The 26,237-nt window shown below is 36.8% G+C and overlaps 1 protein-coding gene across 6 annotated transcripts in view; it reads right to left on the minus strand.

The window, feature by feature from the left end:
* The window catches only part of LDAH (lipid droplet associated hydrolase), a 130,643-nt gene that overhangs the window by 96,884 nt on the left and 7,522 nt on the right, over window positions 1–26,237 (minus strand). For all 6 annotated transcript variants that reach the window (XM_012453347.3, XM_012453348.3, XM_012453349.3 and 3 more), the window contains exons 2-3: window positions 13,174–13,329; window positions 294–437 (exon numbers count right to left, since the gene is read on the minus strand). In XM_012453347.3, the coding sequence (XP_012308770.1) occupies window positions 294–437; window positions 13,174–13,327 (298 nt within the window). In that variant the 5' untranslated portion in view covers window positions 13,328–13,329. The remainder of the gene's footprint in view (window positions 1–293; window positions 438–13,173; window positions 13,330–26,237) is intronic.

A 26,237-nucleotide genomic window follows, 5' to 3' on the forward strand; every position in this document is an offset into this window, starting at 1 on the left:
ATTCCTCCTAGTACAACCCTAGAAAAATTAATAAACAATCAGTAAACACACAGTTGATTACTAATTAATAAACAAAGAAGGCAAATCATAGGTTGTTTTATCTACCCATATTCTTACAGAAAATTACCTGAAGAGTTAAAAAGTCCCCAAAAATCCTGTTTACCAAAATATGGCACCACAGGCCTAATGACACAAGCAGAGGTTTCCACTGGTGTAACTCAACCTTAGCAGGGTTTCTAGGAACACAACACTCCACTCACTGTAAAGGAAAGTAGATATTAACAAGGACATACCTTCTGATGTTTTAAGAATCTTCTTGTTTTTTGGAGCCAGCGCATGCCCAGCATGACTGATAATCCAAACTGGAAAGCGTCTGTTTGTCAAAGAGTATAAGGCCTTTGCAAATGGCACATAAAAGGCAGAAAAACCTGGGTTACCTAATAAAAGAAACATAGATGTTAGATTAATCAAAGTAATAGACATGCATAAGATGTCATGCAGACTAGAAAAGATGGGTCTGTTTCTCTTCACACTTTCCTCTGAAATCTTCAGAGTACGCAGGGAGAGATATCTTCAAACTTCCATTAAAATCACAGCAGTACCCTATTTAAACACCCTTCAGTGGCTTCCAGATGAAGTCATCTCGAAAAAGTCTATAATCTGTAATACTACATATAAGGCACTTCAAGATTTGGTCATGCTCAGCTAACAAGGTGCATGAAAACCAGAAAAACAAGCCAGCAAAATAGTGTTAAGAAGCATGCACAAGGAGAGCTTTAAAGAGTCTACTAAGTGTTTCCTTGTCACTTATCACCAGTACTTATAATTGTAAACAGGTGTACAGCTTGATCTTTTGGGGAAACAAATGTCTACAAGTACGTGTAGATTTTTCTTATGTGTGTACAGAAGGTATTTTTGACATGAGTTTGCTATAAAGAAACAGAATAAATAAATGATCTTTTTAAAAACATTCAATCTGATATACCTGTAGGAGGAAATTACAGTGAAACGGGATTTTCATCCTGTAATCATCATCTATATAAAGTCTTCAAAGCATTTCCATCAATATCTATTTCTCTGATCAATTTATCTATTTCTTCATGTTGTTAGGCTATCTTCTCTCTGCAATTACACGACGTGGTTCTGGAGCACTGATGTAAATAACCACTGCCATCTTTGTCAAATGTTGCTGATTTCTTCTGTTTTTTTTTTTATATCTTTCCATTTACTAGATAAGCAGTGTAGTAAAGTGGTTAAGAGCATAGGCCCTGGAAGCCAGACTGCCTGGGTTGGAATCCTGGCTTTGCCGTTTACCAAATGTGTGGGCTTTGGCCAAATTATTTAACCTCCCTGTGCCTTGGTTTCCTCATCGAAAATGTGCAATAATGGTACTATCTCATATGGAGACTAAGCGAATCAATATATGTAAAGCATTGTTATGCCGCCTGAAACATAGTAAGTACTAATAAATGCTAGGTATTCAAACCTGTACAACAATGCCTAGCTAAAATGGTAATATACAATGACCTTAGCATCCATATTATTTTGCTTCTGTTGTATTCTGACCTAGTGACCTAAATTTCAAACTCCTTTTTGTGATGGTGCTTTTGGCCTCTTTGTCAAATAGCATGAAAACTTCCTCAAATGCAGAAATATGTTCTTTGGTCAGTTTATTGGGCACTGTATAGCTAAGGGAGAAAGAAGGAAGGAAGGGCATACCAGTACAAGTAACATCGATGGGAGCTGTGGTTGGCACTGTTTCATGTTTTATGCATTTTAGTCTTCAATAAGTTTACAATAGTTTTTAGTATAATATACTAAATAGCAATCCAACTTTTCGCCAAGTGACTGGCCAATTGTTCCAAGACCATTTACTATATAATCCATTCTTTCTGCATTGATTTGAAATATCTTCTGATCCAACACTACCTTTTTACATTTGCTTGCTAAATCTAATACCAAATAATTCAGTTTATTTCTCCTTTTCTCCTCTGCTAGGATCATACTGTCTTAATTACTACATTTTTAAAAAATGTTTCAGTAACCTGTAGGGCAAATCTCTTCTCTTTATTCTTCTTTTTCTAAATTTTCTAGGCTGTTTCATAAACTTTAGGGTCATTTCCACTAGTTTCAATTTTTAAAAATCCCTTTGGGATTCTGACCAAAATTTTATCTCATTAATGTATTATTTTATTAAAAAATTGTATTTTTTATATTACTGAGTATAACCTTCTGGGAATATGTTATACCTCATATTCACATGTTTTATGTTGCTCATAGATTTCTTCATATGGCTTGAAAATAATAATAATTAATATTTTTAGGTGCTATAACTTATTACATGCCAGGCAGTGTTCAGGTGCTTTTCATATATTATTTAATTATCATATGAGATAGTATTATTATTACTTCCATTTTGTGGATGAGGAAACTGAGTACAGAGAGGTTAAATAACTTGCCCAACATCACATATATGGTAGGTGCTAAATAAATATTTGATGACTGAAAGTATATACAAAAGAAAATCGTAATACTGAATTTTTTAAAAACATCATTTAATCTGGTGTAGGATCTTCTGCATTACTTGTTTTAGTTAGTCTTACGATATCTCTAAAAAGTAGTTGGCACTTTCATTAGAAATAATGAATGGATAGCCACTTGCATAAAACTTGGCACATGTTAGGGGCTGAATAAATGGCAGCTATTAAAACTACAGCTATTACAACAATTAAAAACTGGTGTAACATTAAGGAGATGCCAAAGATAACCCCATGATTTAGATGTGTTACAATGACAGGATATACAAAAAACATTGAGTACTAGATAATGGATACTTAATGCATGCGGGGCTTAAAACCTAGATGATGGGTTGATAGGTACAGCAAACCACCATGGCACATGCATACCTATGTAACAAACCTGGACATTCTGTTCATGTATCCCAGAACTTGATGTAAAATTTTTTTTTAAAAGTGAAGAACAGGCCGGGAGCGGTGGTTCACGCCTGTAATCCCAGCACTTTGGGAGGCTGAGGCGGGTGGATCATGAGGTTAAGAGATCAAGACCATCCTGGTCAACATGGTGAAACCCCGCCTCTACTAAAAATACAAAAAATTAGCTGGGCACGGTGGCGCGTGCCTGTAATCCCAGCTGCTCAGGAGGCTGAGGCAGGAGAATTGCCTGAACCCAGGAGGCGGAGGTTGCGGTGAGCCGAGATCGCGCCATTGCACTCCAGCCTGGATAACAAGAGTGAAACTCCATCTCAAAAATAAATAAATAAATAAATAAAAAATAAAAGTGAAGAAGAATAAATAAAACAAAGTTTTTTCCTTATCTTTGGGCTTAAACCTGAGTTCTTAAGCTTTCTGATCCACTATTTTATCATCATCAAGTAAATGATGATGTCAATTACTTATGTTCACTTATTCTATTCAGAATTACAGTTTCTTTTAGCTGTCAATTATTTATTGAGCACTTACTGTATGAAAGTCACTATGTCAGGCAAAAGACAGATGAAGGCCTTTTTGGAATTTATATACTAGTGGGAGAATATACAACACATAACTAAATAGGTGAGATAATTAAAGAGTGTGAAAACTTCTATAAAAGAAATAAATAGGGTCACATGATAGAGAAGGGAAGAGATTAGAGTGAAAAAAAGATCTCAGGAGGTGACATGTAGCTGAAACCCCAAAATAGCAAGAAGTAAATCTTGGGAAAATTTGAGGGAACAGTAAATACTAAGGAAGGAGAAGAAGAAATTCAAAGGTCCTCAAGAAATAAAGATCTTAGCTCTTGAAGAAATTGAAGAAAGTCCATAATTCTTGGTTCCTCCCTTTGCATCTAATCTATCAGTGTGGCTAAAGCATAATGAGAGATATCAAATCTTGTACGAGATAAGGTTGAAGAGTAAGAGAAATACAATCATGTGATACCTTTTGGGCCATGATAAGAAATTTGGCTTTTAATCTAAGTAATATTAAAAGAGATTGAGCAGGGTTAAGGCATAATCAGATTTAAATTTTAAAAACATTTTTCTATCTTAAGAGAGTAGGAAAAATACAAAAATTTTCATAGCAATACATTTAGCAACTTAGAGAAAATAGACAACCTTCTAGAAAGACACAAACTATCAAAATTCGCTCAAGAAGAAACAGACAACCTAACTAGCCCGATATTGATTGAATTAATTGGAATATAAGTTTAAAATATTCCACAAAGAAAATCCAGGCCCATACAGCTTCACTGGTGAATTCTATCAAACATTTAAGGAAGAAAAATGCCAAATCTATACAAACTCTTCCAGAAAATAGAAGAGAAACGTATTAGTCTGTTTTCATGCTGCTGATAAAGACATACCTGAGACTGGGCAATTTACAACCAAAAAAAAAAAAAAGAGGTTTAATGGACTCATAGTTCCACATGGCTGGGGACACCTCACAATCATGGTGGAAGGCAAGGAGTAGCAAGTCATGTCTTACATGGATGGCAGCAGGCAAAAAGAGAGAGAGCGTGTGTAGGGGAACTCCTCTTTATAAAACTATCAGATCTTATGAAACTTATTCACTGTCACAAGAACAACATGAGAAAGACCCACCCCCATGATTCAATTACCTCCCATTGAGCCCCTCCCACAATACGTGAAAATTATAGAAGTTACAATTCAAGATGAGATTTGGGTGGGGACACAGCCAAACTATATCAAGAAAGAAATGTATTCTAACTCTTTCTATGAGGCCAGCATCACCCTCCTACCAAAACCACATAAAGACGTTGCAAAACTAATAAAAAAGAAAGAAAACTACAGACCACTATCCCTTGTGAACAAAGATGGAAAAATTCTAAACAAAATTTTAGCAAACAGAGTCCATTAAAATGTTATAAGCATAATATATCATGACAAAGTGGGATTTATCACAGGAATGCTGAACTGGTTTAACATTCAAAAATTAACATTATCCACCACATTAACCAACCATAAAAGAAAAAACATAGATCCTCAACAGATGCAGAAAAAAATGGAAGTTTTATCCTATCAGAAATATACTTAATATTGTAGCCTGTAATGATGTACCAAACTTAAAAGTTTAACTTCTTTAAAAGTAGCCATCACTTGATATAGTTCTCTGTATCCAGTGGCACCAAGCAGCACTAGATTGGGCACATGGCACTCGGATACAATAAATCCTTTCAAACTGAATGCATGGCAAGTAACATAAAGGTCTAACTTGGAGACAGAAGTGGAAAATTCAATGCAAAATGCTTAAATACCATTCCATGCAGTACTTCATACTTCACCACTTAAACTTCCTTGTTAAGAAACCACAAAGAAAATTAAAAGGGCCATGTTTATGCAACTAAACAAGACATACACACAGAAGGGTACCGGGGAGGTCCAGGTGTAAGGATGCTGGAAAACATTCCAATTCAGACATGTAAGTAAAACATTTAATCAAAAGTTTACATCAAAATGTGTTATAAACACGCACTTGAACACACTCACAACAGTCAAATCAATCAAATACCCAAGCAAAGTATAACAGAGGTTGTAGTGATCATCTATAGGCCCTGACTGGTAATAAACTCCAACTATACAACACTGCAAGTATAGACTTATGTCTTCTAGTTAATTTTGTAGGGGAACAAAAACTACCACATATCAAGTTAATACGGCACAGTATCTATATAATAGGTTGCCACATGTACAGACCTATTGGACTCATTCATGGAGCCCTGTCTGCTAGATCTCCAACCATTGTGCTCACAACACTCGATATTTCACATGATTCTATTATCTCCATATGACCACCTAAGAATTATGATTCAGTGCTCTACAATGAGTTCTCAAATTGCCTCCCTTTGCTCATTTCACTGTTTAAAGAAAGTCAAAGGACAACATTACTTACTGGAAAAGATGAAACTAAATTGCAAGTTCTTCAATCCATAGATTCTGATCAATCACTCATCATCATTACTAACTTAGAAGTGAAGAATTAATTTTGCTAACTGCAAAAGTAACGTGATTTAAAATGAAATGCTATGTCGGTTTAACAGAGATGGACATAACATGGTGCCCATAGTGGCTTCACAATCCTTGGAATACTGTTATCTTGATTATTCCCACAGTGTAAATAAATTAGCTGCCCACAAAACCTGCCAAAAAAAAAATATATAGTTCTGAATCCCACATGAGCAGAGCAAACATAAGAGAACACTAGGAAATGAAATGTGATCTGAAAATGTCAAAGCACTGTAAACAATGAGACTATCAAACTACAAATGTTTTATGCTTCCCTCCGTCCTCAGTGTCTTCACTGAATGCTTCCTTTATCACTTCTCTGAAATCTGGCTCTCCCCTGTAATGGGCTCTCTTCCTTTCAATCCTCTTCAGCAGAGGCCTTGGTCACTCTTCTTTAACACCGCATATAACTCAATGAGAGCAAAGACTTATGCAACACATATTCCTAGCACCTAGGATAAAAGAGTGAGGGAATAAATACTATCTCCCGGTGGGGAAGTGGGTGCATTTTCTGTCCCACTTACTATTTCACCTTACTATTAGAACAACCTCTACTCCTTTAAGACTCAAGTCATCTGTTTCCATCTATCAACTTTTTAGTCACTCACACACTCCCTGAAAGCCTTGACCCTTAAATTACAGTTTCATTTGTCATGTCATGTCAGGACATTTCAAAATCCAGTTGGATTGACTGAGCCAAAAATTCTGTCCCATAATTCATTATTGTGAGCAAATCCAAATAACCTCACCTACATTAAACTTAAGCTGCTAGGACTGTTGCATTCGGCAGAAGAAAAGTTTATTCCCAGAAGTGGTTAAAACAAAGAGAAATTCTGAATCAAGAATCTCAGTCCAGCTGAGAATGGAAGTACTATACTGAGAAGAAGTTAGACTAAGCATAACCAAACACTGAAACTCCTAATATCTCCTTTCCCCTGTTTCTCTCTGAACAGTAACAGACAGGTTTCCACTCTTCAAACAGGAGCCTGGATGATTTCTCCCTGGGAAAACTGAAAAATAAAAGAAAGAGCTTCAGACATTGAAAGTTGGACATCCCTCAATGAAATGCTGGGTCCCTACTCAATAACCTTAGGATTAGGCCCACCTAGGGTGACTAACCCCTCTGTTTCACTTGAGACTGTCATGGTTTTAGTACTGAAAGTTATATGTCCTAGAAAACCTCTTGGTCCTAGGCAGGCCAGGATGGCTAATCACCCTAGACACACCTCTGAATAAGCCCCAGCTCTGAGTCCAAAGCTTCCAATTTGTTTTTTGTCCTCCTCTTAAACATGAATAGCTAGTCAAGGATTGCCAGAGATCTGAGGAAAACTATAGACTTGTACAAAAAGAAAAAGGAACACAGTGAAAATTCTGACACACACAAAAGAAAAGAAAAAGTAAATGATCCATTAAACATGAGACTACAAAAAAAAAAAAAAAGAAAAAAAGAAAAACAAAGAGGTATTAGAATGAAATGAGTTTCTGGCTTAAAATGGCCCACCAAAACCCAGGTACATTGTATAAAAAAATAGTCACACCAAGATGCTTCACTGTAAAATTTCAGAATCTCAGAACAAAGAAAAGTTCTCCAAAATGTGGGTAGAGAAGCTTCACATACAAAAGGTTAAAATCAGAAATGATACCAATACTTCTTATAAGCAGCTCTGAGTGTTGGAAAACAATGATTAATGCCCTCCATTAATGTCATCCATTTTCCTCCTAAAGAAAAATTATTTCCAACCCAGAGTCTAAGACACTTTCCAGCATGCTGTGTTACTTACCTTGCACCTCTTCTGAGGAAGCTACTAGAAGGTGTGCTCCACCAAAAACAAGAGAATAAACTAAGAAAGATAAAAATGTGGGATCTGAGAAATGGGGGATCTAAGCCAGAGAAAGTGACAGAAATCCCCAGGATGGCAACTGTGCAGCAGGCCTGGGGACCAATCAGTCCAGATGAGCCACAGGACAGAACATTCTGAAAACTAACTGATTACTCAAATGCATTGAGAGGATTTTCTCACTTGTAGAGAATAGTTCTAGGATAAATGAGTGATTAAAGCACTAAAAACTAAGCAAAAAAATAACAGAACACCATTAATCCAGGGAAACCAAACAAAAATATATAATAAAGGAAACACATGTATAATTCCCTATAGGCTTAGCTATATATAATATGATATAATAGTCAAAATAATAAAAGCATTGCATATTGATCTAACCAAAAACTGCAATATTCCCATACTAGGAAGATAGGTAGAGAAGGAGGGGTATATGATTGTGTATGGAGAAGGGAAAGTATAAGGAAGCAAATCTTTTTCTTTCAGGAGGAAGATAACAGATAATATCTAATATTAAAAACTCAAGAGAATCACTGGAACCCTGGAGGCGGAGGTTGCAGTGAGCCGAGATTGCACCACTGCACTCCAGCCTGGGCAACAAGAGTGCAACTCAGTCTCAAAAAAAAAAAAACAACAACAAAGACAAACAAAAAACCCTCAAGGCTGGACATGGTGGCTCATACCTATAATCCCAGCACTTTGGGAGGCTGGTGGATCACTTGAGGTCAGGAGTTCAAGACCAGCCTGGCCAACCTGCTGAAACCCCATCTCTACTAAAAATACAAAAATTAGCTGGGCGTGGTGATGTGTACCTGTAATCCCAGCTACTAGGGAGGCTGAGGCAGGAGAATCACTTGAACCTGGGAGGAGGAGGTTGCAGTGAGCCAAGATTACACCACTGCACTCCAGCCTAAGTGACAGACAGAGACTCCATTTAAAAACAAAACAAAACAAAAACAAAAACAAAAACTCAAGAAAAAGAAATATAAAGATTTCATTTAGAAATGTGAAGTAAAAGCCAGGCACAGTGGCTCATGCCTGTAATCCCAGCACTTTGGGAGGCTGGGGCGGGCAGATCACTTGGGACCAGGAGTTCAAGACCAGCCTACCCAACATGGTGATGCCCCGTCTCTACTAAAACTACAAAAATTAGCCAGGCATAGTGACAGGTGCCTGTAATCCCAACTACTTGAAAGACTGAGACAGGAGAATCGCTTGAACCCAGGAGGCGGAGGATGCAGTGAGTTCAGATTGCACCACTACACTCCAGCCTGGACAAGACAGCAAGACTCTGTCTCAAAAAAAACAAAAAAGGAGGAATGTGGGGCAAATATCGCAGGAATATAGCAGTGTTAAAATTGTTTGCCTCTGAGAACATTTGTTGGAATTAGAAAGCTGATTTTTTGGTTACTATTTATTTTTTAAAGATATTAATATTGATGTTATATATTCATGGGGTACATGTGATATTTTGTTACATGTATAGAATGTGTAATGATCATGTCAGGGTGTTTTAATACATTCATTTTGAATATTTATCATTTCTATGTGTTGAGAAAAATCCAAGTCCTCTCTTCTAGCTAGTTTGTACCAATACAATACATTATTGTTAACTATAGTCAGTCTAGTCTGCTGACTATCCAACTCTCTGTTGGTATAAATAAGTTCCAACAATAGAACTTATATCTTTCATCTAACTGTATTTTTGTACTTGTTAACCTACCTCTTCACCCCTCCTCCCAGCCCCACACCCTTCCTGGCCTCTAGTATCTATCATTCTACTCTCTGCCTTTATGAGATCAATTTTAGGAAAGTTGATTTTAAAGTTCATTTAAGCTTTTATTTTTCCCTTCCTAATGAAGCCAAGAAATATATTCTGCAGCCAAAAGAAAAGAGGCCAAATAATACTTTGGAAAAGAATAAAAATGAACAAGTTCCAAAAAATATATAAAAGTATCATGAAACTACAGCTATGAAAAAACATGAGGAGAAGATGGTGATTGAGTAAAGACAGGTGACCATAGGGAGAGAGATCCAAGATGGCCGATCACTAGCAGCTCGGGCTCGTAGTTCCCAGTGAAAGCGCAGATAACAAGAGGACGCCACACTTTCAGACGAATATTTGTTGCTCACGGACCAGGAGATTCCCAGCAGAGGAGCCCCACTGGTCGCCAGGGCGGCTTTTGTGGCCGGCGCGGCAGTTTTGCTGGTGCCTTAGCGTGCCAGTTTTTGGTGCAGAGTCCGGAGATTCCCGGGCAGAAAAGCACCATCAATCTTAACACCGCTATTTTGGCCGGAACAGTGGATTGCTCAGATTTCGGCGCTGGGAATCAACAAGTTGGACGTCTGCTCAGAGACCTAGTTAGAAAGTCGGTAATTACAAAGACAACAGACGGATAAATATATAATGAAGGGAAGAAATCAGCATAAAAAGGCAGAGAATACTCAAAATCAGAATGCCTCTCCCTCTACAGGGGATCGCAATTCCTCATCAGTAACGGAACAAGGCTTAATAGATTACGAGTGTGTTCCAATAACAGAAGCAGGTTTCAAAACGTGGGTGATAAGAAACTTCTGTGAATTAAAAGAACTTGTTCTAACCCAATGCAAAGAAACTAAGAACCTTGAAAAAAGGTTTGACGAAATGTTAACGAGAATGGACAATTTAGAGAGGAATATAAGTGAATTGATGGAGCTGAAAAACACAACACGAGAACTTCGCGAAGCATGCACAAGTTTAAACAGTCGAATTGATCAAGCAGAAGAAAGGATATCAGATGTCGAGGACCAGCTCAGTGAAATGAAACGAGAAGACAAGAATGGAGAAAAAAGGATGAAAAGGAATGAGCAAAGTCTCCAGGAAATATGGGACTATGTGAAAAGACCTAATTTACGTTTGATAGGTGTACCTGAATGTGACAAAGAGAATGAATCCAAGTTGGAAAATACTCTTCAGGATATCATTCAGGAAAACTTTCCCAACCTGGCAAGGCAGGGTAATATTCAACTCCGGGTAATACAGAGAACACCACAAATATATTCTTCAAGAAGACCAACCCCAAGGCACATAATTGCCAGATTTATTAGGGTTGAAATGAAGGAGAAAATACTAAGGGCAGCCAGAGAGAAAGGTCAAGTTACCCATAAAGGGAAACCTATCAGACTTACAGCAGATCTCTCAGCAGAAACCCTACAAGCCAGAAGAGTGGGGACCAATATTTAACATCCTTAAAGAAAAGAACTTTCAACCCAGAATTTCCTATCCAGCCAAACTAAGCTTTATAATTGAAGGAAAAATTAAATCTTTTGCGAACAGACAAGTACTTAGAGACTTCACCACCACCAGGCCTGCTTTACAAGAGCTTCTGAAAGAAGCACTATACATATAAAGGAACAACCAATATCAACCTTTCCAAAAATATATCAAAAAGAAAAGAACATTAACACAACGAAAAATTTACACTAATTAATGGGCAAAACAGCCAGCTAGCATCAAATGCCAGTATTAAAGTTATATGTATTTTAATCGGATAAAAAGCCAAAACCCATTGGTATGCTGCATCCAGACCCATCTCACATGTAACGATACACAAAGACTCAAAACAAAGAGAAAGAGGAAGATTTATCAACCAATCAGAGAGTAAAAATAAACAAATAAATAAAAAGCAGGAGAGGCAATTCTCACCTCTGATAAAGTAGACTTTAAAGCAACAAAGAGCAAAAGAGGCAAAGAAGGACATTACATAATGGCAAAAGGATCAATGTAACAAGAAGAGCTAATGATTTTATAGATCAACGAGACAGAAAATTAAAAAGGACATCCAGGACTTGAACTCAGACCCAGAACAAGTAAACTTAATAAACATTTATAGAACTCTCCACTTCAAATACATAAAACATACATTACCACCTCATACCTATTCCATAAGTGACTACATAATTGGAAGTAAATCACTCCTCAGTAATCGCATAGCATTTCATAGGTTTAAATGAAATATTGGTTGGCTGCTCGTTTGCTATTTTCTTCCCTTATTCCTTCCTGTTTACATCAAGTATACTTATTGGTATAAAAGAGGTTTTCAATACCCATTACTAAACTGCATTCTAGCCTGGGCAAGAAAGCAATACTCCCATTCTCTCTCTCTCTTTCTCTTCCTTTTTCTTCCTCTTCTTTATTCTTTTTCTTTCTTTCTTTCTTTCAAAAAAAAATAATAAATAAATAAAAAATAAATAAAAAACATGAAGAACACATGAAGAGGCAAAAATCACAGAAAGAGACTCCCAGCCACAGGATAATCTACTTTAAGAAAAAGTTAGCATTGCAAACCAGTAGGGAAAAGGCAGATTATACAATAAATGGTTGTGGACCAAGTACTAAGCCATCAAAGGAGAGGAAGAAGAAAACTAGATCCCTTCCTTAGTCTCTGCCCTTGAAATCTAGATGCATCAACTTAAAGATTACAAATGAAACTGTAAAACCACTAGAAGATATGGAAGAATTGTTTTATAATCTTGGAGTAGGAAAGCCCTCTCTAAGAAACTCATAAAACCCTGAAGTCTTAAAGGAAGAGACTTAGCATTTTGGCCACATAACAATGACACTTTCTGTACAACCAAATAAACATTGTATTGATGTCAAAAGACAAACCAGGAAAGATTCTTGTCACATATGACAAACACAACACAATTTTACAGTTGTGTAAGAATCAACTGAAAATCAATAAGGAAAACATTGAACACACAACTGAAAAATGGGTGAGGGCTTCAAATTAGCAGTTCACAGAATAAGAACTTTCAATGTATTATAAACATGTATATTCAAACTTACAATTTAAAATGCATTTCGAATACCTGCAATCACTCAAGCATCTGTCCCCAACATTCTACTGACAGTGATCTAGCAAAAGTTACCAGTGATTCAGATGCCAATTCTCAGAATAAATGTTCTATAATAAACACATACTCATCTTGAAATGAGGCAGAAAACATTTAGAAAACTGGCAAAAATATTAATGAAGTTTTAAATATTAAGAAATGTTTTAAAAAGCACATTACAAAACTGCATATATGGTATACGCTTCCAACTGTGACATACACACATGCATATAATAGACAACATAATATAAATACGCAGAAGAAAAACAAAAAGTCCAGCCATCAAAATATTAAAGGTGGTTGTTAACAATGGGTCAAATGATTTTAATTCCTTCTACAAGGTTTTCTATATTTGCCAAATTTTCTATAATTATACTTTAAAACTCAGACAGAGTTATAAGCATCTACCTAAAGTCTCCTCATCCAGACTTTTATACTTACCAGGAATAATGAAAATAAGCAGCTTAGGCCTTTTGACACTTTGATCATAAAAAAGGTCAGTCCAGGGCCCACATTTTAGAACCTGGGTTTCAGCTCCACCACACAAAATGAATTCCTCATGCACAGGAATTTCTTCCTTGAGTTCGGAGTCCATTTCTAAATAAAAGGAGAAAAGTAGTATAAAGAGTCAGTAAAATCTGAAACCTTGAGCCAAGGACAAAATTCAAGAATAAAAAAAGGGCAAATTTCAATATACCTAGAAGGAAATGCCACAAAGACATCTGGGAAACTATAAGACTATTCAGTGATGTTGGATTCTAAGATTGCAAGACAAATTTTAAAAAACCACAAGAGTACTTAGAAAGGGGGAGACACATCCTTGGCAAAATAAAAGACTATAGAGGGGTTTGAATCAAAACCATAACTTCCACTTTCCCCCTGCTGGAATTCTCTTTTAGCTCTGAGCATTACCACGAGACAAATCCCCCTAACTTCACCTCGTAGAAAGTGCAGAGGTTCTGGCTTGCCCTTGCATTCTCTCCATAGAAGAATAAGGGGGACAATGAACTCCTTATGGTCTCTTATTTCCTCCTATTACTCTTGTCCCAAATTCTCTCTCTCTCTTTCTCTCTCTCTCTCTCTCTCTCTCTCTCTCTCTCTCTCTCTCTCTCTCTCTCTCTATATATATATATATATATATATATATATATATTTTATTTTTTATTATTTTTATTTTTTGAGATGGATTCTCACTGTTGCCCAGGCTGGAGTTCAGTGGCGTGATCTCAGCTCACTTCAAACTCCGCCTCCCAAGTTCAAGCAATTCTTCTCCCTCGGCCTCCCAAGTAGCTGGGACTATAGACATGCACCACCACACTCGGGCTAATTTTCATATTTTTAGTAGAGACGGGGTTTCACCATGTTGGCCAGGCTGGTCTCAAACTCCTGACCTCAGGTGATCTACCTGCCTCAGCCTCCCAAAGTGCTGGGATTATAGGCATGAGCCACCAAGCCCGGCCCCGATAAGCATATTTTATGTAATAAAGCACTACATTAAATTATGAAATGGATAGGTAGAAAAAAACCCAGGATGTACTATCAAGAACCATTTCCTGAATATCAGTTATATGTAAAAATGTAGGCCCCAATTATTTCTATCACTCCTCCACCTCTGCCTGTCAATAGATGACAATCATCTATTGACAGCACCAAATCTCAAACCTTCATTGGTCTATTTTTCTCTTCCCCTCTCTTCCTCTCACTCAAAGCACTCCGGAGTTAAGATTCAAAGGGCCCTTCTAGCTTTTTCTCCTCTTACACTTTACACCAGCCTTGTACTTTTTGTTTTTTTGAGACAGAGTCTCGCTTTGTCACCCACGCTGGAGTGTAGTGGTGCTATCTTGGCTCACTGCAACCTCTGCCTCCCGTGTTCAAGGGATTCTCCTGCCTCAGCCTCCTGAGTAGTTGGGGTTACAGGCGCCTGCCACTACGCTTGGCTGTTTTTTTGTATTTTTTAGTAGAGATGGGGTTTCACCGTCTTGGCCAGGCTGGTTTTGAACTCCTGACCTCGTGATCCACCTGCCTTGGCCTCCCAAAGTGGCCAACCTTGTATTCAGTCTTCTTGTCCTTGAATTTCCCTAGTGTCCCTATGCTTTTCTGCTTCTGTAACTTTGCTCATATTTAATTCTCCAAGCATATTTAATTCTATAACTGCACTTTTTTGTGCAGTTATCAGTTTGTTGCCTTTCCACTCCAAATTCATCCTTCATTGTCTTATCTGGAAAAGTGGATCCAGGCCTTTAAAATATTTTTCCTTTGCTAGTTGACATGATGCTAAGCTCTGTCAATAGAGTGCACTGGAGAAGCTCTGCAGAAGGAAGGCGTTTTCTCAGCAGGTTTCTGCAGAGCTTATATTTTACCCCCTCCACTGTTCCACTGCTGTAAGATTTCTCTATTGCAGTGGTGCACAACTAGAGACAATTTGCCCTTAGAGGACATGTGGCAATATCTGGAGCTATTTTCCATTGTCACAACTTGGGGAACTACCGGGATACAGTGAATAGAGGCCAAGGATGCTGCTAAATATCCTACTATACACAGGACAGCTTCCCACAACAAATAATTATCCAGCCCTGAAGGTCAATAATGCCAAGGTTGTAAAACAACACTAATACTAGGTGCCTACAGGGGAAAGCATTCTCCAGCATCTAGCTAGCTGCTGTGTGCTTTTTCTCCAGCCCTCTACTCAGGTAGCAGCAGCACTACAGCCAGGAGCCCCAGACCAGGTGGCTACTCCCTGTCCCCTCTCCTTAGCCACATGCACTGGCTTAGCCAGCCAGCCCCCTGACCTTTGTTCCACACAGCAGCTTCGTATATTGCCCTGCCCCAAGCTGTACACAACAGTGCTCTAGACTGCTACACGGGGAGGCCTCTCTGACTTGCAACTCCAGTAGTACCTAAAGTGGTGCTCCAACTCCCTCTACTCACTAACCAACCTCAACTCACTTGCACCCCAAGGGCTGTTACTGTGGCCTTCCTAACAGACACCTGTGCTCCATGCCTCAGCCCTGCAGCACTGCCCTGATTCCCTCTGCATGCCCTCCTACCAGTCTTGGCTTACCTGCTGACATTGTGATTGTGCACCAGCTTTGACTTAGGCAACCCAGCAAATTTCTCTCCCATCCAATGGGCCATAACCACACTTTCAATGAGGTCTGAACCCTCATTTCAATTCTGTCCTTCATTGGGTACTTTTCTTCAGCCCTAGGGTACCTTTTAGAGTTCTCTTTACAGAGTGACTCCATGGTTTTTCTCCTATCAAACCCTAACACTTCTTTAGGCTAAACTAACAATTTTAGTCACTATGTGGCTTCTGTCTTCTGGTTTGATCCAGACTTATACATCTCTCATTTGTCTGCAAATTTTTCTTTACAAATTTTCCCACATTATACACAGCTCAAATTCTACTTCTTACATGAAGCCTTCCTTGAGCACCCCAGGTAAATAAAGGAAATCACCTCTTCCTCTAAACTCACAGCATCTGTCTTTATTATAAGGTGGCAGTGGTAAAGGCACACAGCTAAGCTTCACCTGGTAAAATCTGTCATGTCATGTCATGCCACACTTTCCCACAGCACCACGGTCAAGCAATTGATGCAAGGGCTACGTGTCCCTCCCCAGATTGAACATTATAAGGCAAACGCAATGCTGGCTAGGATATAGTGAAATGGGAAATTCCACACATTGATGGTAATAATGAAAATGGCTTTGCAAAGCAATCTGGCAGCATGGATCAATACTCATAAAAGGTATAAATTTTGATTCAGCCATTCAATTCTAAAAAAACCTAAAGTATTTTCTTTTAAGACTGATGCATGGAATGCTAATTCTAACAGTGACAAGCCGAAAAACCTAAATGGTCATTAATGGATGAATGGTTAATTATGATAAACCATTATCATATACTAAAAAATTATATATATGACTCAATATTAGGGACTAATTAAATAAACTATAACTCAATATAATGATCAAATATTATGATTCCATCAAACTGCTTTGCTAAGTTGGTTATAATTTATGCATTTCTCTTCTAACATTTCTAAAATTTCACTTCTCTAGCCTGATGTTATATTGCCTCTTCCATTCTCTGTTTATTCCTTTATTGTTTATTCTATCAATTTAGTGACTTTAGGAAGAACAAATAAATATATTTATTCTAACCTCTATGTTTAGCCAAAAGTCTGAAACTGATTTTCTTAAGAATACTTAGAAAAATGAAAAATCCTCACTTAGAAAGTGGAGACCCCTGCCCATTAAAAATTTATGGACTAAATAAAGTATCACTTCATCTTTTCTTATGGATTGATTTTTTACTTCACTAATAAATGTCACTGCAGCCCAATCTCCAAAACTATCACAAACTACATTTTTAGTATTTATTTACTATATAAATAAACAGAAACTTACTCATATAAGCTCCGCTCTTTATAATGTGTTAGAAACAATACTAGATTTAGCTATAAATACAGTATTAAATTAGAGCACTGACTGAAAAGACATTGGCCAAACTGAATACTTTCACCACAAGAGAATTTAAAGTTATTAACTATAAAGTTGTTAAATATATTCAAATCGTAAATATCAATACTTAACTTCAAGTAAATGACATATTGGGAGTTTGATTAGCCACAAAATCAATGAGAATTCAAGTGAATATGAAAATCAAGCTCAGTCTATAAAAATTGGAAAACAAAAAAGTACAACTCTAACACCTCAAATAAAATACAACTAAGAAATATGGAATTAACATATGTATTTATAAAGCATCTTTTACTTTGTTTCACTCTCATATTTCTGAATCTCACACATCCAAGTAAAAGCAGCAAAGGAAAATGTGAGGCACAAGAATTCAAACACTTCCTTACCTAAGAATCCAAGGTAGTTCAGTTATGCAATAAGTGTCAGATTACCAAAGGACAATATGTGGTAATTATATATTGTTAAAGGATAATGGCACGCCTTCAGCCTCAGCCTATAAGCAATCTTTAATAAAATAAATTTTGGAAAGCAGCAAGACTTGTGTTGGATAAAAACCAAGTGTGGATACAATTTGTGCAACTTAGGCAAGCCTGTTTTCCCAAATACACATTTTAACTTGCTTAACGGGCTTCTAATTTTATTTTATTTTATTTTATTTTATTTTATTTATTTATTTTTGTATTGCATTTTAGGTTTTGGGGTACATGTGAAGAACATGCAAGGTTGTTGCACAGGTGCACACCTGGCAGTATGATTTGCTGCCTCCCTCCCCTTCACCTATATCTGGCATTTCTCCCCATGCTATCCCTCCCCAACTCCCCACCCCCCCACTATCCCCCCTCCCCCCAACAGACCCCCGTGTATAGTGCTCCCCTCCCTGTGTCCATGTGTTCTCCTTGTTCAACACCCGCCTATGAGTGAGAACATGTGGTGTTTGATTTTGTGTTCTTGTGTCAGTTTGCTGAGAATGATGTTTTCCAGGTTCATCCATGTCCCTACAAAGGATGTGAACTCCTCCTTTTTGATGGCTGCATAATATTCCATGATGTATATGTGCCACATTTTTCCTGTCCAGTCTATCATCGATGGGCATTTGGGCTGGTTCCAGGTCTTTGCTATTGTAAACTGTGCTGCAATGAACATTCGTGTGCATGTGTCCTTATAGTAGAACGATTTATAATCCTTTGGATATATGCCCAGTAATGGGATTGCTGGGTCAAATGGAATTTCTATTTCTAGGTCCTTGAGGAATCGCCACACTGTTTTCCACAGTGGTTGAACTAATTTACACTCCCACCAACAGTGTAAAAGTGTTCCTATTTCTCCACATCCTCTCCAGCATCTGTTGTCTCCAGATTTTTTAATGATCGCCATTCTAACTGGCGTGAGATGGTATCTCAATGTAGTTTTGATTTGCATTTCTCTAATGACCAGTGATGATGAGCATTTTTTCATATGTTTGTTGGCCTCATGTATGTCTTCTTTTGTAAAGTATCTGTTCATATCCTTCGCCCATTTTTGAATGGGCTTGTTTGTTTTTTTCTTGTAAATCTTTTTTAGTTCATTGTAAATTCTGGATATCAGCCCTTTGTCAGACGGGTAGGCTGCAAAAATTTTTTCCCATTCTGTTGGTTGCCGATTCACACTATTGACTGTTTCTTTTGCCGTGCAAAAGCTGTGGAGTTTGATTAGGTCCCATTTGTCTATTTTGGCTTTTGTTGCCAATGCTTTTGGTGTTTTGGTCATAAAGTCCTTGCCTACGCCTATGTCCTGAATGGTTTTGCCTAGGTTTCCTTCTAGTGTTTTTATGGTGTTACGTCTTATGTTTAAGTCTTTAATCCATCTGGAGTCAATTTTAGTGTAAGGTGTCAGGAAGGGGTCCAGTTTCTGCTTTCTGCATATGGCTAGCCAGTTTTCCCAACACCACTTATTGAACATGGAATCCTTTCCCCATTGATTGTTTTTTTCAGGTTTGTCAAAGATCAGGTGGTTGTAGATATGTTGTGTCATCTCCGACGTCTCTGTTCTGTTCCATTGGTCTATATCTCTGTTTTGGTACCAGTACCATGCTGTTTTGATTACTGTAGCCTTGTAGTAGATCTAATTTTATTTAGTAAGAGATTTTTTTTCCAATTAAATCTCACACAAACCTAGATAATTTGACTAGTATAAATTTCAGAGGTTCAAATTTATAATATTTATTTTAGTTTTTATAAACATATAAAGTCATGGGTTGATTTATATTTATATGTTTAAATATATACTTAATATACATTAAGTGAGTCTATGTATATAAATATTTATAATATTTATTATAAAGTTAGCTATTGAGAACAGTAAGACTGTACTAATAAATATTTGAAAGTGAAGTTAGAAATAATATATCTTAATCAGCTTCAGCCTCCAAATAATGTCTGCATTTTACTTTGGCTACTTGGTAAGTATACTGCTTTATTCATGTAAGGATGGTAGATGATAAAATTCTTTTTAAACTTTGTGTTGCAATGTCCAAATAGTTTTCAATTCAATGTCTAGACAGTTTTTCAATAAAACTTGAAAAAGAGGTAATAAGATGGTTTTCTTTCAAAGTTAAAGTACCAACAATATCTAATAATAACTTACATTATTTATTACATATGTAAGATGGACAGGAAGCTTCTAAAACTTCCTCAAATGCCAAAATTTATACCTAATATTATCAAATGTGGACAACTTATGTGGAATTTATACCTAATATTATCAAATGTGGACAACTTATGTGGACTATGTTATTGTCCCACAGTGCCACACAGCAGAACTTCCTCAAATGCCAGAAACCTTATACGTAATAATATCAAACATGGACAATTGTGTGGACTCTTATTGTGCCACAATGATACAAAGCAGAGCATACACTTTGCATATGTCTGAATCTTCATTAGTGCGATTCCTAGGCACTAGTATTAAACCTACTTGGAAAATATTTGGTAACTGGGCAAATGCAGGTCTGACTTTTGAAGGCCCAGGGAAGAAATAGAAAATATAAGTGGCATCAGAGGTTTTACTTTAGTAGTTTTTTAAAATTGGCCTAGCAGCCAATATAAACATGCTGCTGATCTGTATATATTAAATGTTTGGTATACAACGCAGGTGAGTCTGAAAGTTATTTTAAATAAGAGTTTTTAATTTTTAATTTAAAATGTACATTAGAATTAAATTTGAATCTGCTTTAGCAATGACAGATTAAATTGCTTCCAAATAATCTTCCATTGAGAACACTTAGAAAAGCCAGAAAAACTTTTTTTAAAATTTGTTTAAAAATATCAGTGACCACTGAAAGAATTTGCAAGACTGTGTAACAAATGAATAAAATATAGAAAATAATATAGAAATAAGCAGAAAGCAGAGAAGCAATAGAGAATAAAAAATATGACATAAAATGTATGAAATGCAGATAAAGATATGAATGCAGGACAATTCAAAGTTTTGAAATGCATATATTCAAAAACAAGGATGCAAATAAAGGACTTAACCGTTCAGCTGAAGGAATTAGAAAAAATAAAATAGAAAAAAGGCAATAATGAAGAATAGATAGTAATGAAATAGGAAAAAAGTTTACATTAGAGAGGATTAGCAAACCCAAATATTTGTATTTTGAAAAGACCTATAAATAAGTAAACACTTGACTCTTCAAGAAGAGAGATGGCACAATCAATCACTATCAGAAGTGAAAAAATGACATCACTCCAGATTCTACAGACATCAAAAAATAATAAATATTATGAAGAAATGTATGCCAATAAACTTCACATGGTTAAATTAAAAAAAAAAAAAATCCAAACCCAACAGATACAAAAAGACTAGAAGACTCTTAATAGACTTATATCTTAAGACACTGAATTCATAATTCTTGGTCCACATGAAATTAACACTTAAGGAAGAAGTAATACCAATTTTACATAGAGTTGTCCAGAGAACAGAAAAAGAGGGACCACCTCCCAACTCATTTTATGAAATAGCAAGCCTTCATAATTTTTAGTTTAAAATGAACATTAGAATTAAGGTTGAGATAGACATAAAAACCAAATCTAGTGCTATATAAAAGGGTAATAGATGACAACCAAATTGTGTATATACCAGAAATGAAAAGTTGTTTAAATATTCAAAATTTAGTCAGTTGAAGTTACAACATTAACAGGGTAAAGAAAACTTACATAATCATCTCAACTGATAAAGAAAACATTTCATAAAATCCAATACAGGGAGGGGAACATCACACACTGCAGTCTGGTGTTGGGGGCTGGCAGATGCGGGGAAGGGAGGGACAATGAGGAGGTGGAGAAGTCGGGGAGTGATAACATGGGGAGAAATGCCAGATGTAGGTGACAGGGGGGATGGAGGCAGCAAACCACATTGCCATGTGTGTACCTATGCAACAATCCTGCATGATCTGCACATTTATCCCAGAACCTAAAGTACAATCAAAAAAAAAAAAATCCAATAGTCACAAAAAAATTCTTAAAAAGTGAGAAATAAAGAAACCTTCTTTTATAAAATATAAATATGAAATATATATTTTTCATATAATACAAATATTGAAAACCTTCAGTAAATGTTTTATTAAGGGTAAAATACTGAAAACCTCTCTGAGTTTGGGATCAAGATATAGAGGTCTGCTGTCCACTCTTTTATACCTGAGGTCTTAGCCAATGCAATAAGATACCAAAAAAATATATAAATGTATTTAGATTGGATAGGAAGAATGTGTTATTATTCACAAACATGATATACAGAAAATGCAAAAAAAAAACCTCTTATATATGCACTATTTGAAGTAATAAGTGAATGCAACATTGTCATTAGCTAAAAGGCCAATATATGAAAATCAAATATATTTCTATATACCAGCAACAAACAATTTGAAAATAAAAAAATTTTTAAAAGACACCACTTTTAACAGCAGCAAAAAAATCAAATACTTAGGAATAAATCTAACAAACGATGTGCAAGACTTCTACACAGAAAGCTATATAGTTTTCTGGATATTACTGACAGAAATTAAATAATGAGGGTAAAATCATATTTCTGAACTCAAAGACTCAGTAGTATAAACTCCAAATTAATTCTTAGATTTGTAAAATTCCAATCCAAATCGGGCTTTTTCCCTTTCCTTTTTTTTTTAAAAATGAAAATTAGAAAGCTAATTCTAATATGTATATGGAAGTGTAAAAAGTCAAGAATACTCAAGACAAATTTGAAGAAGAACCACAAAGTTGGAGGACTTTACCCTGTATCCAGGTTTAATAAAAATATGCCATTATTAAATATAAAGACAAAACGGTACACAAGAACAGGGAATACAGAAACAAATCCAAACATATATGTTCATGATTTATGACAATGGTATTCTTGCAGAGGAGTAAGGAAAAGAAGGTCTTTTAAATAAATGATGCTGGTTCAACTGGATATCCATGTGGAAAATAAATGAATCTTGACTCCTATCTCACACCATAGACAAAATATAGTACTAGGTATATTACAGATCTCAATGTGAAAGGTGAACAATAAACAAAAGACAACATTAGAACATACCTTTATGAGCTTAGGGTGGCCAAAGGTTTCTTAAACAAGGTAATAGTACACATTAGCCATAAAGGAAAAAACTTCCAAATTGCATCCTCCATTAGAATTAAGCACTTGTATTTAGCAAAAGACACTATTGAGAGAGTCAGAAGGCAAGTCACAGAGTGGGAGAACACTATACACATACACACACACACACACACACACACACAAGTATAGTATTCTGAATACAAGCCTGTTGTTGGGAAATATATACATATATATATACACATAGGATATAAAATATAGATTTTTCTCACAACATGTACATATCCAGAATTCACAAAGAACTTCAAATCAATAGGAGACAACTCAATAGAAAAATGGGCAAAGTATTTGAAGAGGCACTTCACAAAAGAGAATATCAGATAGCCAATAAACATAAAGGCTTTCTAGAAGAGTAAAAGAATACTGATACAGAAACTATAAAGAAAATACCATTCAGGGAGGAGACTGATTTACTGGATATGTATAGGCCAGTACTGAAGCTATCCTACTGTTCACTATGAAGGCCTTGAATGGCAAGCTAAAAAATTAGAAAACCAGTAATTCCACAAAAAGGTTTTCCAAGAAACATGTATCACAAGGTACTAGTTACTACACTTAAGAAAACAAAGTGTTCTCAGGAAATATTGGGTGTTCCTGTTACTCTCGCAATCTGAACTCCAAAACTTAGTGGCTTAAGACAACCATTTACTATGCTTATGGATTCTGTGGGTCAGGAATTCAGAAAGGGCACAACAAAGATAGCCTATCTTTGATCCAAAGTCTGGGACCTTAGCTGAGAAAACTCAACAGCTGGGTGTGATTTCATCACTGGGGCAGAAGTCATCTGGAAGTATCTTTATTTATATGTCTGGTGACTAATGTTGTTGTCTTGACTGATGTTGGCCTGGAACACCTGCATGTGCCTTCTCCATTTGGCCTGCCAATATGGGCTACTTTAGGCTTCTTCAGAAAATGGTGGCTGGGTTCCAAGAGCAAATGTCTCAAGAGTACCAGATTGAAGTTGTATCACCTTATATGACCTGCCCTCAAAAGTCACATAGCATAACTTCCATGTTAGATACAAGCCCATCAACATTCAAAGGCAGCATGTTCTTTTTACAATATGACTTTGACATTTCTACTGAGAGGGTCAGTAGAAGTACCAAAGTCTTATTGTAAAAAGAACATGTGGTATGGGAGTTACTATTGTGGCCATCTTTGGAAAACACAATCTGCAAAGTTAAGTTAAACACAAAGGCACATAAGCTTTAGTTCTGCAGAACTTTTTCAAAGTACACTGATAAGAACTGAGAATGTTGAAGAGGGGGACATAGCATACAACAAGGGTCCACAACCCCAGGCCATGGACCAGAACTGGTTAGGAATGGGTCACATGGCAGGATGTTAAGTGGCGAGCAAGCATTGCTGCCTGAGCTCTGCCTCCTGTTAGATCAGTGGAGCATTAAATTCTCACAGGAACACAAACCCTAGTGTGAACTGTGCATGTGAAGGATCTAGGTCGTGTGCTCCTTATGAGAATCTAATGCCTGATGATCTGAGGTAGAACAGTTTCATCCCAAAACCATCATCCCGACTCCTCACCATTTGTGGAAAAATTGTCTTCCACAAAAGTTGTCCCTCATACCAAAAATGCAATCTTTTAAAAACTGATTTGACCATATTTCATCAAAGGTGATCCTACTAACCTCTCTCATTAATACTCATCTCCTTCCTCAGAATAGTTTGGGAAAATGTTAGAGGAAAGGGAATCTGGTGGCTTTTAAAAGGGAGAGGGATTGGATTAAACTAGTTCTTTTAAGAAGACTATGAAAGACAGAAAAAAACCACAAGACTACACTAGAGTTTGGAAGCTATCAAAATCATCTTGCTTAGATTGTTTTGATAATAATCAATCAAATATAGGCAAGAGTGGGAATGAAAAAGGAGTGAATGAGAGTCTAAAGTCTTGGTAATGATATGGAGAACGAGGGAAGGGAAAGGAGCAGAGATGAGATTTTGATGCCAAAGACGAGGGGAATGAAGTGCTACTCACATACATGTAGGGGGAAATATAAAAGAAGGGGAAGTTAGTGGGAGGAAAGGAAGTCGGGATTAGCTACAAATGTAGTTTAAGTTTCACGAAAATAAAGAACAAGGCCAGAAGACAATGTGAGCCACAGAACTAAAGCTCCAGAGAGAACAAAGTACACACAGTTTCTCTGGCTGCTTCTTAAACAACTCCTGTATCCTGGCTTCAATGCCACCTTCCAGTCCTCATTGAGAACCTTTTCCTCCCCTATTTCCTGTTTCCAAAGGTTCTACCCTGGGTTCCCTGCTCTATATGCTCTCCCTTGGAGATTACATCCACTTTGAGAATTAGCCACATGGAAGAATCCTTATATCTACTTCTCAAGCTCCTATCCTGATTTTCCAACTATTGAGCATTTTCATCTGGGTGTCTCATTGATACATACAACTTTTGCATGGCAAATATAAAAATCATCTTGTTTTAAAAATCAACCCCATAAACTCTACATCATGACTTCTCTGGTGCTGTATATAAAACTACTATTTTCCCAGTCACCCTAATTCAAAAGTTTCTTTGGGCTGGGCGCAGTGGGTCACGCCTGTAATCCCAGCACTTTGGGAGGTCGAGGCAGGTGGATCATGAGGTCAGGAGTTCAAGACTAGCCTGGCCAATATGGTGAAACAGTCTCTACCAAAAATACAAAAAATTAGCCAGGTGTGGTGGCAGGTGCCTGTAATCTCAGCTACTTGGGAAGTTGAGGCAGGAGAATTGCTTGAACCCAGGAGGTGGAGGTTACAGTGAGCCGAGACCATGCCACTGCACCCCAGCCTGGGCAACAGAGCAAGATTTTGTACCCGCCCCACCCCCCCCCCCCGCAAAAAAAGAAAGAAACAGCTTCTTTGACAACTCCTGCTATATTTTGGGAGCAATATCCATAGGTAAGGAATAAAAGATATTAGCAAAAGAATAAAAAGGAACAATTAGAAATAGGCATTAACTAAGACATGTAAAGTAATGTAAGCCAGTGAGAAGTGTTTCAAGAAAGTTGTGGGATGGTGATAAAGTTTTAAAAATAGATATTAATAAATGTCCAAGAGCATAAGAACCAAGGCAACAGTAATAACTAACATCTGATAGTGCTTTCTGTAAGTCAGGCACTCTGCTAAGCACTTCACAGATACTATCTAAATTTAATCCTGATGACAACCCTATGAGATGGGTGCTATTATTTCATCCTCCTACCCCAAGGAAATATGTGAAAAGAAACTGATTGAAAGACATTAAACAATTTGCCTAAGTCACACAGCTAGAAAGTTGTAAACTGTCAGAGTCAGAATCAGAATTTGAACACAGAAATGTCTGAAAGATTCCAGAGCTCATGTTCTTTATTTTTAAAATTTTACTT

Source organism: Aotus nancymaae, unplaced genomic scaffold, assembly GCF_030222135.1.
Source record: "Aotus nancymaae isolate 86718 unplaced genomic scaffold, 86718_ANA_hifiasm-v0.15.2.pri h1tg000057l, whole genome shotgun sequence".
Lineage (NCBI taxonomy): Eukaryota > Metazoa > Chordata > Mammalia > Primates > Aotidae > Aotus > Aotus nancymaae.